This window comes from Nyctereutes procyonoides, unplaced genomic scaffold (assembly GCF_905146905.1).
Source record: "Nyctereutes procyonoides isolate TBG_1078 unplaced genomic scaffold, NYPRO_anot_genome, whole genome shotgun sequence".
Lineage (NCBI taxonomy): Eukaryota > Metazoa > Chordata > Mammalia > Carnivora > Canidae > Nyctereutes > Nyctereutes procyonoides.
The window spans coordinates 46,399,932-46,413,147 of record NW_026575135.1 but is presented as its reverse complement, the minus strand read 5'-3'; the positions used below and the strand labels follow the sequence as shown (position 1 = coordinate 46,413,147).

The 13,216-nt window shown below is 40.6% G+C and overlaps 1 protein-coding gene across 8 annotated transcripts in view; it reads left to right on the top strand.

The window, feature by feature from the left end:
* Positions 1 to 13,216, top strand: part of KDM4C (lysine demethylase 4C) — a 428,768-nt gene that overhangs the window by 239,160 nt on the left and 176,392 nt on the right. For all 8 annotated transcript variants that reach the window (XM_055302072.1, XM_055302075.1, XM_055302073.1 and 5 more), the window contains one exon: positions 4,399 to 4,507. In XM_055302072.1, coding sequence (XP_055158047.1) covers positions 4,399 to 4,507 — 109 coding nt within the window. The remainder of the gene's footprint in view (positions 1 to 4,398; positions 4,508 to 13,216) is intronic.

The following is a 13,216-nucleotide window of genomic DNA, read 5'->3' as shown; positions in this document are numbered from 1 at the left end:
GCATCTGCATCTTTGGGGTAAATCTCCAGCAGTGCAATTGCTGGGTCGTAGGGCAGGTCTATTTTTAACTCTTTGAGGAACCTCCACACAGTTTTCCAGAGTGGCTGCACCATTTCACATTCCCAACAACAGTGTAAGAGGGCTCCCTTTTCTCCGCATCCTCTCTAACACTTGTGGTTTCCTGCCTTGTTAATTTTCCCCATTCTCACTGGTGTGAGGTGGTATCTCATTGTGGTTTTGATTTGTATTTCCCTGATGGCAAGTGCTGCAGAGCATTTTCTCATGTGTGTGTTTGCCATGTCTATGTCTTCCTCTGTGAGATTTCTCTTCATGTCTTTTGCCCATTTCATGATTGGATTGTTTGTTTCTTTGGTGTTGAGTTTAAGTAGTTCTTTATAGATCTTGGAAACTAGCCCTTTATCTGATAGGTAATTTGCAAATATCTTCTTCCATTCTGTAGGTTGTCTTTTAGTTTTGTTATAATTATAGATTCATATGCAGTTGTAAGAGATAATACAGAAAGATCTGGTGTCCCCATTTCCCCCCAGTGGTACCTTTTGGAAAACTGTAGTAGGATATCACAGGGATACTGACATACTGACATTGATTATAGAATGATTCTCTTACCTGTAATATTAACCATACTGGAAATGATTCACATGCAGCTCTGACTGCCTCCTGCCATCACTTAGACATCTGGGTTGCAGGCTTCCCACAGGCTCTAGTTTAACTCACCTGGTTTTGCTTTCCCTTGTCTCCTCTTGGGCTCTGATTCTAGGATCAGGTTGACCTTTCTGGTCCCACCTGCTGCCAGAAACAAGCGTTTTGCCTCTCAGAAAACTCAAGACCTCTCTTGATTGCCAGGCACCCCATTCCAACTCTTTACAGAGGGCCTCCCTGTTCTCATATGTTCTTGTTCATTTATATGCTTTCATTTATATATATATATATATATATATTTTAAAGATTTTATTTATTTATTCATGAGAGACGCAGAGAGAGAAGCAGGCTCCTCATAGGGATCCCGATACAGGATCTCAGGATCTGGGATCATGACCTGAGCTGAAGGCAGACGCTCAACCATTGAGCCACCCAGGCGTCCCTCTATTATATGCTTTCAGTATAAACTTTTGCTTTAATCGTAAGATTGTGAATGGACCAGGCAAGCTCCGATTGTGTGTAGTAGTGTCAGAATTCATGGCCCTGTGTTGACCTATACAACTGGATGAGAGAATTTGACGACACAAGTAAGAAGAGTATCAGTTGTTGGAGCTGACAAATTGAGCTGGTCACTGGACAGACCCATTTCTTGCACATTTCATCTCACCACAGGCATTGTCACATGTTTGAGTTGCAAGGGAGATTAGATGAAGAAATCTGGGGATAGTCATACTAGTTTTAAAATATCAAATAAAATATAGATAATTTGCTAATTTGACCCAATAACTTTTACCATTTTATGCATAATTGTGTATCCTACTGAACTATTAAATATTTATCAAAAACATAAGAGAAATAGAAAAATAAAATATGATCTAATTTATTTGAAATGGTTGCTAAGGGAAATTTGAAAATAGTATTCACATAATAATAAGCAAAATTTACAACTTAATTTCACGTGGGGATTAAGTGCAGCTAAGCAGATACTGGGGTTCTTTGTGGAAGGGTGAATGAGTCAAATGCCTGTTTAAATTACATTTACTCACATTCTTTAAATTAGAATGGAACCCAAAGTAACTTTTCTCTTTCCTTGTTTTCAGTGTTGGTGTGGTGGTGATTCTACCCTCAGTGCCTTTAACTTTCATCCTAACCTTTTTTTTTTTTTTTTTTTTTTTTAAGATTTTTAGTCATTTATTCATGAGAGACACAGAGAGAGAGGCAGAGACATGGGCAGAGGGAGAAGCAGGCTCCATGCAGGAAGCCTGATGAGAGACTCAATCCTGGGACTCCAGGATCATGCCCTAAGCCGAAGGCAGATGCGCTTAACCGCTGAGCTACCAGGTTATTACAACCTTATCATTTCACTGAGCAAACGCTCCCAGCTACTATGGAGGCCCAAGTGACTTGGTTTGCTCCTTCGCAGAATCAGCTGTGTGATACTCTCTTCTCACACTGTGCTGTCAGGCAGCCCTTCAGAGCAGTACAGACCCACTTTGTTCTCATGTGGTTTTGACCAGTGTTTCTTAGTATGAAATGTAATGCTGTGTCTATGCGTATAACACTTTAGTCAGACTTCCCAAGAAATACTATTTTTTGAACAGTGTCTGTCTATGACTGGGCTCCATGTTCTTCCTGCAATACACTGAATATGTTCACACCTTACATGCTGTTCCTGTTGCCCTAAATCCTTCTCTGAGCCCAGACAGCTCCCTCAGTGCACTCGAGACTCAAATGTCTCCTTGTCAAAAAGGTCTTCTCTGATGACCCCGTGTAAAATAGCTCCCTCCCATCTCTTTCCATTCTTTTGTTCAACCCTTTTTTCTTTATTGCATCTTTCTTTCTTTTCTTTTCTTTCTTTTCTTTTCTTTTCTTTTCTTTTCTTTCTTTCTTTCTTTCTTCTTTCTTTCTTTCTTTCTTTCTTTCTTTCTTTCTTTCTTTCTTGATTTATTTGAGAGAGAGAGAGAGAGAGAACTTGTGTTTGCACACATGAGTGGCAGGGGCAGAAGGAGAGGGAGAGGGGATCTAGCAGATTTCACACTGAGTGCAGAGCCCAAAGCAGGGCTCCATTTCACAACCCTGAGATCAGACCTGAGCTGAAACCAAGAGTCAGAGGTTCAATGGATAGTGCTACCCAGGCACCCCTACTGCATATTTCTTAATAATACCTAGTAAACATACTTCTTATTGTTTATTGTCTATGCCTTCCTCTTTTGTAATGCACATTCCTTGAAAGCTGAGACCTGGGATAGTTTTTCCTGCTGTAGCTCAGTTCTAAGGAACAATGTGGCATATAGTGAGGACTTGATAAATATTTCATATTAATTTTTAACTAGAGGGCGTTGGTGGCTCAGTGGTTGAGCGTCTGCCTTTGGCTCAGGTCTGATCCTGGGGTCCTGGGGTTGAGCCCCACAGGGACTCCCTGCTCAGCAGGGAGTGTGCTTCTCCCTCTGTTCTCTGCTTATGCTTTCTCTCACTATCTCTGTTGCTATCTCTGTCTCTCTCCCTCAAATAAATAAATAAAATCTTAAAAAAATTATTTTAGCTAGTATGAACCACAGATAAATCTCATCCAGTATTACTTTTTTCTTTTTTAAGAGGAGGGGGCCTGGGAAGAGATGGTGGGGGGAGAGAGAGAAAGAGAATGAGAGAGAGAAGGAATCTCCATGCCCAGTACAGAGCCTAATACGGGGCTTGATCTCATGACTCTGAGGTCATGACCTGAGCAGAAATCAAGAGTCAGACATTGAACTGACTGAGCCACCCAGGTGCCCCTCATTCTGTGTTCTTTGACATCCTTTCCTTAATCCCAGCTTTGATGAGAATGTTGTCACACATTTTCTCATAATCCTGTTTTGGTGTCCAAAGCTGGTGTAGTTTTTCTACTTCTAGCCACTGCTTTTTCAGCTTACCAGGGACATTTCTGAGACTCCTTTTTTCCCTAGTCAATTATTGATGCAGATCCATTAGTTTCAGACTCTTTCTCTGAGCATCTCCCTCCCTCCATCTCTTTTTCTCTCTCTGTTTCTGATTGCATGGGCAAGAGAGCTTATAAGTAGATGTTATCTGAAGATGTCAGGGTATATGTGGTTTTTCATATACCCTTGGAAGGAAAATATAGTTTGGAGAGACCAGACAAAAAATTTTATGTAAAATTTAAGTGGTTTCAAGATGACAGTAATGTACCATATTAAAAAAAAAACTTTACATTTCTTACTTGATCCTCAGAGAAGTGGTCATTCATTTCTCAGTGGAAGGAAGTATACAGGCTCACTTTGGCAGTATTGCTTTCTGGGTAAAGATAGAAAGCAAAATAATCTGCCAGATTTTCACACTGTGGCCAGTACAAGGTGACCAAATGCCATAGTTCTATGTTGTTATGATTATATAATTCTAAGTATAGTTTAGTTTGGAAAAACTTTTGAAAACTTGGTAACTGCTGGGTTCATTGCAAGTTTGATAAGCCTACCCTATACCATATATAGTAGTTTAATATGCAGTGGAAGGACAGTTAATTGATCTCTTGGAAAAATAACTAATAGGATGGGTTCCTGTTTCTTTTGACTTATAGGTTTTGTTTGTTTGTTTGTTTTTTAAATAAAGAACTAATTCCCCAGCACATAAATAAGTATAAGAATTCTTTATGATTAAATTGTCATAAATCATTGTGAACCATAGTTTTTCATTCATAACAAATGTTTAACTGTGAGTGTTTCTTTTCCATTCTTGTTCTGTGACCAGAGAATAGAAGGAGAAACCAAAACTGCTAAAAGTTGGCGCCATCCTCTTAGTAAGCCTCCAGCAAGATCCCCACTGACTCTGGTGAAGCAGCAGGCAATAAGTGATGAAGGTGAGTTTGTGATGTTTTGCAGTGTTTATTCTGTGTATACTATGTGGTATGCAGCATTTATTCTGTTTGTTATAACAGACTTGTCTAAAAACTGCTTGGTAGAGAAGAAATTTGACCAAATTGTAAAGATATACATCAGGAAATCATAAGTAATAAACAGTTTACATACAAAAGGAATTTGGATTTTAAGGGTAAATTCGTGCTTCATATAAGCTGGCTATGTTCCTAGTCAAAGTTTTCCCATTTTATACGATGGGATAAAATTGGTCTTTTCTGACATTTATTTGCCTTAAGATACTCTAGAGGAAGTTGAGAACCACTTCTCTAAAGGTGTCAGATCACAGAGTTACCATGCGGTAGGTTTCTTTGCATTGTCTTTATTTTTAACTTGAGTCCTTCAATATTTTTAACACCATCTTGAATAAGAAACCATGTGCAGTGCCCTCCATATCCTGTTATGCCTGGTTTGTGGTGAAACATCCTTTCTCCTTAATTAGATTTTACTGACATGGCTTGATGTGAAGTAGTTTCATATACAACCAGTTACTATTCCTGGACATAGTACTTATCTGTTTGTTTTACCTGGCTACCCTTTTTACTTCTCTTTCTCTTTTTCCAAAAATGTCTTTTTGTTGCTTTCAGTTAAAAATCAGACCACTGACTCACTGTTTCTTCCTTGCAAGCATCTCATAACACATCCAGCGGGGGGGGGGGGGGTGCGCTTATTTTTCTTTTCTCTAAAAAGATCGATTGAAATAGGTTTTCTATAAAAAAGCCTTTCTTCAAAGTATTGTCCTTTACTCGTGCAAATTGTTAACGTCATGTGCTTGTGATGATGCTCTCAATGGAGTAATATGAACCTTGGGTTCACGCTTCTTGTTTGGTTTGAATACAGTCAGCAGAGTAGACATCTGTAGCAGATTTTTTTCTTTTTTGCTGTCTACTTTTATACCCTATGTTTAGTTAGGAAAAAAGATCATCAGTGTAGGGATCAGTGATTGTAGCAATTTCTGTAACACCAGCCAAAGGTGAAATTCTGTATCTAGTAATAGAAGTAGTGAAACATATTCATGTTTATTTCCATATATCATCATGTTCATTTCTTCTTTCTCCTACTTTATTGTGCTCAGCACAAACCATTTTCCTCTTAGTGTCAAAATAAAGGACAATTCTGTATAAGGTAATTACTGCTTACCATACATTACTTTTGAATTTTAATTACCCTTCATCATCGGCTGTGTTTAGTGTAGCTTTTTGGAAAGGAATGGATTATACTAACACATAAGGAAAACTACTTTCTCCAGTTTCCTTATTTTGTTTTTTTTTTTTTTCCAGTTTCCTTATTTTGATGCAAGCCATCATAAATTGGCCCAGCGTTTCTCCATGGAGAGCACTTCTGGTTTCAGTCAGTATAGCTTACAAAATTTTTAAATGAATTGGTTTAACAAAGTCATCTCAAGAGTTTAAGGTTAAATGTCTTGCTGAAACATTGGGGTGATTGTACTTTTTTGCAGTCATAAGCTCTGTATTTTAATATGTTAAGGACATAGTAAAGAATCCTCTGAGGATTTTTGAGAATTGAAAAGAAAAAAATCAGAATTTTAGTGATGTCTAAATATTTTTGCAAGTTTCCATACTAACAAGGGGGAATATCCTGTGTCCGGGAGTAAATTATATTTGACCCTTAAGCAACACAGGTTTGAATTGTGCAGGTCCACTTTTCGGTGAGCTTTTTCCAATAAATACAGTACAGTACTGTAAATGTATTTCCTCTTCCCTATGATTTTCTTAATAAAATTTTCTTATCTTATTGTAAGAATACAGTATATAATGCATATAATATACAAAGATTGGTTGTTTATGTTATTGGTAAGGCTTCTAGTCAACAGTAGGCTATTATTAGTAGTTAAGTTTTGGGGAAGTTCAAAGTTATATGTGGATTTTCAATTGCATGGGGATTTGGCCACCCTAACCCTCAAGTTGTGCATGGGTCAAGTGTATTTATATTATGGGACTCGTGAATGTTACTTCTGCCTTTTGCCTCTGTGTCTGGTACAGTTGGAAGTGAATGAACATCATTATTAGAAAATGATGAACTGTGGGATTAATGCTCATTGGGAGTACACAACTCCAAATCCAGCTTCTTTTGTGAATTTTTCTACCTTGACCACTAGACTCCTCTTGCATTTCTCATATACAAGTAGGTGTATGTCAGTCAGGAACATAACTAGATTAGAACATCTGAGAAGTTGTATCTCTAAAACAGCAAACAGTGTCTTCTGCTGGTAAATGAACATTTCTCTATTGAAGCTGGAATTTGACTCCCTAAAAGAAATACAGCAAAGGGGAAAAATATTGATCCAGGACCTCTGGGAATTTATGTGTAGCTAGGAGCTAAGAGTCACTGCTAAGTTGCTCTTCTCAAAGGACAGTGAAGTGACTCTTTGATATTCAAATGATCTGAAACTATAGAGACCATTCTGGTTAGTGGCAGATCCAGTAATTACAGAATCAGCAAGGATTTCCAGGCTCTCAGCCTGTTCTTTTCTGGAAGATTTTCTATACTTACCAGCAAAACAGTGTTGTTTGTGGTAGAGCAGAGAGGGTATATATAAGAAAAGAATTATGTTTAAAATATAACATAAAAACCTTTACATAAAAACTGGTATCTAATTCTTTTTTTTCTTTTTTTTCTTTTTTTTTAATAAATTTATTTTTTATTGGTGTTCCATTTACCAACATACAGAATAACACCCAGTGCTCATCCCGTCAAGTGTCCCCCTCAGTGCCCGTCACCCACTTCACCCCCACCCCCCGCCCTCCTCCCCTTCCACCACCCCTAGTTCATTTCCCAGAGTTAGGAGTCTATATGTTCTGTGTCCCTTTCTGGTATTTCCCACACATTTCTTCTCCCTTCCCTTATATTCCCTTTCACTATTATTCATATTCCCCAAATGAATGAGAACATACACTGTTGTCCTTCTCCGATTGACTTACTTAACTCAGCATAATACCCTCCAGTTCCATCCACGTTGAAGCAAATGGTGGGTATTTGTCGTTTCTAATGGCTGAGGAATATTCCATTGTATACATAAACCACATCTTCTTTATCCATTCATCTTTCGATGGACACCGAGGCTCCTTCCACAGTTTGGCTATTGTGGACATGGCTGCTAGAAACATCGGGGTGCAGGTGTCCCGGCGTTTCATTGCATCTGCATCTTTGGGGTAAATCCCTAACAGTGCAATTGCTGGGTCGTAGGGCAGGTCTATTTTTAACTCTTTGAGGAACCTCCACACAGTTTTCCAGAGTGGCTGCACCATTTCACATTCCCACCAACAGTGTAAGAGGGTTCCCTTTTCTCCGCATCCTCTCCAACATTTGTTGTTTCCTGCCTTGTTAATTTTCCCCATTCTCACTGGTGTGAGGTGGTATCTCATTGTGGTTTTGATTTGTATTTCCCTGATGGCAAGTGATGCAGAGCATTTTCTCATGTGCATGTTGGCCATGTCTATGTCTTCCTCTGTGAGATTTCTCTTCATGTCTTTTGCCCATTTCATGATTGGATTGTTTGTTTCTTTGGTGTTGAGTTTAAGTAGTTCTTTATAGATCTTGGAAACTAGCCCTTTATCTGATATGTTATTTGCAAATATCTTCTCCCATTCTGTAGGTTGTCTTTTAGTTTTGTTGACTGTATCCTTTGCTGTGCAAAAGCTTCTTATCTTGATGAAGTCCCAGTAGTTCATTTTTGCTTTTGTTTCTTTTGCTTTCGTGGATGTATCTTGCAAGAAGTTACTGTGGCCAAGTTCAAAAAGGGTGTTGCCTGTGTTCTCCTCTAGGATTTTGATGGAGTCTTGTCTCACATTTAAATCTTTCATCCATTTTGAGTTTATCCTTGTGTATGGTGCAAGAGAGTGGTCTAGTTTCATTCTTCTGCATGTGGATGACCAATTTTCCCAGCACCATTTATTGAAGAGACTGTCTTTCTTCCAGTGGATCGTCTTTCCTCCTTTATCGAATATTAGTTGACCATAAAGTTCAGGGTCCACTTCTGGGTTCTCTCTTCTGTTCCATTGATCTATGTGTCTGTTTTTGTGCCAGTACCACACTGTCTTGATGACCACAGCTTTGTAGTACAACCTGAAATCTGGCATTGTGATGCCCCCAGATATGGTTTTCCTTTTTAAAATTCCCCTGGCTATTCGGGGTCTTTTCTGATTCCACACAAATCTTAAAATAATTTGTTCTAAGTCTCTGAAGAAAGTCCATGGTATTTTGATAGGGATTGCATTGAACGTGTAAATTGCCCTGGGTAACATTGACATTTTCACAATATTAATTCTGCCAATCCATGAGCATGGAATATTTTTCCATCTCTTTGTGTCTTCCTCAATTTCTTTCAGAAGTGTCCTATAGTTTTTAGGGTATAGATCCTTTACCTCTTTGGTTAGGTTTATTCCTAGGTATCTTATGCTTTTGGGTGCAATTGTAAATGGGATTGACTCCTTAATTTCTCTTTCTTCAGTCTCATTGTTAGTGTATAGGAATGCCATTGATTTCTGGGCATTGATTTTGTATCCTGCCACGCTACCAAATTGCTGTATGAGTTCTAGCAATCTTGGGGTGGAGGCTTTTGGGTTTTCTATGTAGAGTATCATGTCATCGGCGAAGAGGGAGAGTTTGACTTCTTCTTTGCCAATTTGAATGCCTTTAATGTCTTTTTGTTGTCTGATTGCTGAGGCTAGGACTTCCAATACTATGTTGAATAGCAGTGGTGAGAGTGGACATCCCTGTCTTGTTCCTGATCTTAGGGGAAAGGCTCCCAGTGCTTCCCCATTGAGAATGATATTTGCTGTGGGCTTTTCGTAGATGGCTTTTAAGATGTCGAGGAAAGTTCCCTCTATCCCTACACTCTGAAGAGTTTTGATCAGGAATGGATGCTGTATTTTGTCAAATGCTTTCTCTGCATCTAATGAGAGGATCATATGGTTCTTGGTTTTTCTCCTGCTGATATGATGAATCACATTGATTGTTTTACGAGTGTTGAACCAGCCTTGTGTCCCGGGGATAAATCCTACTTGGTCATGGTGAATAATTTTCTTAATGTGTTGTTGGATCCTATTGGCTAGTATCTTGTTGAGAATTTTTGCATCCATGTTCATCAGGGATATTGGACTGTAATTCTCCTTTTTGGTGGGGTCTTTGTCTGGTTTTGGAATTAAGGTGATGCTGGCCTTATAGAACGAATTTGGAAGTACTCCATCTCTTTCATCTTTCCAAACAGCTTTCAGTAGAATAGGTATGATTTCTTCTTTAAACGTTTGATAGAATTCCCCTGGGAAGCCATCTGGCCCTGGACTCTTGTGTCTTGGGAGGTTTTTGATGACTGCTTCAATTTCCTCCCTGGTTATTGGCCTGTTCAGGTTTTCTATTTCTTCCTGTTCCAGTTTTGGTAGTTTGTGGCTCTCCAGGAATGCGTCCATTTCTTTTAGATTGCCTAATTTATTGGCGTAGAGCTGTTCATAATATGTTTTTAAAATCGTTTGTATTTCCTTGGTGTTGGTAGTGATCTCTCCTTTCTCATTCTTGATTTTATTGAGTCTTCTCTCTCTTCTTTTTAATAAGGTTGGCTAATGGTTTATCTATCTTATTAATTCTTTCAAAGAACCAACTCCTGGTTCTGTTGATCTGTTCCACAGTTCTTCTGGTCTCGATTTCGTTGAGTTCTGCTTGAATTTTAATTAACTCTCTTCTTCTGCTGGGCGTAGGGTCCATCTGCTGTTTTTTCTCTAGCTCCTTTATGTGTAAGGTTAGCTTTTGTATTTGAGTTCTTTCCAGTTTTTGAATGGATGCTTGTATTGCGATGTATTTCCCCCTCAGGACTGCTTTTGCTGCCTCCCAAAGATTTTGAACGGTTGTATCTTCATTCTCATTAGTTTCCATGAATGTTTTTAATTCTTCCTTAATTTCCTGGTTGACCCTTTCATCTTTTAGCAGGATGGTCCTTAACTTCCACGTGTTTGAGGTCCTTCCAAACTTCTTGTTGTAATTTAGTTCTAATTTCAAGGCATTATGGTCTGAGAATATGCAGGGGACGATCCCAATCTTTTGGTATCGGTTCAGACCCGATTTGTGACCCAGTATGTCGTCTATTCTGGAGAAAGTTCCATGTGCACTTGAGAAGAATGTTGTATTCAGGTGAGTTTGGATGTAAAGTTCTGTAGATATCTGTGAAATCCATCTGGTCCAGTGTATCATTTAAAGCTCTCGTTTCTTTGGCGATGTTGTGCTTAGAAGACCTATTGAGGGTAGAAAGAGCTAGATTGAAGTCACCAAGTATAAGTGTATTATTATCTAAGTATTTCTTCACTTTGGTTATTAATTGGTTTAAATATTTGGCAGCTCCCACATTCGGGGCATATATATTGAGGATTGTTAAGTCCTCTTGTTGGATGGATCCTTTAAGTATGAGATAGTGTCCCTCTTCGTCTCTCACTACAGTCTTCGGGGTAAATTTTAGTTTATCTGATATAAGGATGGCTACCCCTGCTTTCTTTTGAGGACCATTTGAATGGTAAATGGTTCTCCAACCTTTTACTTTCAGGTTGTAGGTGTCCTTCTGTCTAAAATGAGTCTCTTGTAGACAGCAAATAGATGGGTCCTGCTTTTTTATCCAGTCTGAAACCCTGCACCTTTTGATGGGGTCATTAAGCCCGTTCACGTTCAGAGTTACTATTGACAGATATGAGTTTAGTGTCATCATGATGTCTATTCAGTCCTTGTTTTTGTGGATTGTTCCACTGAACTTCTTCTTAATGGGGAATTTTAAGAGTCCCCCTTAAAATTTCTTGCAGAGCTGGTTTGGAGGTCACATATTCTTTCAGTTCCTGCCTGTCTTGGAAGCTCTTTATCTCTCCTTCCATTTTGAATGAGAGCCTTGCTGGATAAAGTATTCTTGGTTGCATGCTCTTCTCATTTAGGACCCTGAATATATCCTGCCAGCCCTTTCTGGCCTGCCAGGTCTCTGTGGAGAGGTCTGCTGTTACCCTAATATTCCTCCCCATAAAAGTCAGGGATTTCTTGTCTCTTGCTGCTTTAAGGATCTTCTCTTTATCTTTGGAATTTGCAAGCTTCACTATTAAATGTCGAGGTGTTGAACGGTTTTTATCGATTTTTAGGGGGGGATCTCTCTATTTCCTGGATCTGAATGCCTGTTTCCCTTCCCAGATTAGGAAAGTTTTCAGCCAGGATTTGTTCAAATACATATTCTGGCCCTGTGTCCCTTTCGGCGCCCTCGGGAACCCCAATTAAGCATAGGTTTTTCTTCCTCAGGCTGTCGTTTATTTCCCTTAATCTGTCTTCATGGTCTTTTAATTGTCTGTCTCTTTTTTCCTCAGTTTCCCTCTTTGCCATTAACTTGTCTTCTATGTCACTCACTCGTTCTTCCACCTCGTTAACCCTCATCGTTAGGACTTCTAGTTTGGATTGCATCTCATTCAATTGATTTTTAATTTCTGCCTGATTGGATGTAAATTCTGCAGTCATGAAATCTCTTGAGTCCTTTATGCTTTTTTCTAGAGCCACCAGTAGCTGTATAATAGTGCTTCTGAATTGGCTTTCTGACATTGAATTGTAATCCAGATTTTGTAACTCTGTGGGAGAGAGGACTGTTTCTGATTCTTTCTTTTGAGGTGAGGTTTTCCTTGTAGTCATTTTGCTCAGTGCAGAGTGGCCAAAAACAAGTTGTATTGAGAAAAGGAGAAAAGAGAGGAGAGAAAGAAGGAAAGAAAAGAGAAAAAGAAAAAAGAAAAAAGGAAAAAAGAAAAAGAGAAAGAAAAAGAAAGGGGAAAAAAGGGTGGGAGACGCAATCAGAAATCAAAAAGAAAAAAAAAAACACGGGGGAGTATCTTCTGATTCTGTAGACTTTAAGTCCCTTGACTTCCCCTGGAACTGGTCCGTCTAGCTGGTCTTCTGGGGGAGGGGCCTGCTGTGCTGATTTTCAGGTGTTAGCACTTAGCTGCTCTGCCCCCTGCCTGATGCAGGGCTCAGTGGGGGTTGTTTACCCCGTGAGGCCCCAGGAGGAACAACCCCAGTGGCAGGGCCAGCTCTTGAAGCCTGGATTCAGCTCCGGCAGTAACTCAGGAGTTCTCAGTCTGCAGGGCCTGGAGGCTCCAGGGCGGGGCCGCTGATCTGCTCAGCTCGGGGCAGGAGCGTCCTTGCTGTCCTGGGCCCTCCCAGCCTCTGACTGTCCCGGGGGAGGCCAGATCCTGGGCTGTGTCCCGGCGCCCAGTGCTCCCGGACCTGCCCTGTTGGATTCGCGCTCCCGCCCCGCAGCCCCCACCGCGGAGCCGCCGCCTGAGCCCCACCGAGCTGCTCCTGGCCGCGCAGCCCCCTCCGCACGGAGCCTCTTCCTCTGCTGGAGCCGCCCCCCAGCTGCTCCTGGGCCGCGCAGCCCCCTCCGCGGAGCCTCCGCCCGAGCCCCTCTGAGCTGCTCCGGGTCCAGCGGTGCACCCTGAAGCCCTTCAGGGAGCTCGGCGCGCTCTCCCGGGGCGCAGTTGCTCTCTTAGTGTCCCAGGGAGCCCGAGGGCATCCCCGCCCTCCCGTGGTCCTGCTCCAACTCCCTGCGAGGCCTTTTCGCCCGGGAAGATTGGTGCAGCTCCTGCTTCTCCCAGATGGAGCTCTCCTGTCCTGGGGTCACTCGCCCTTGG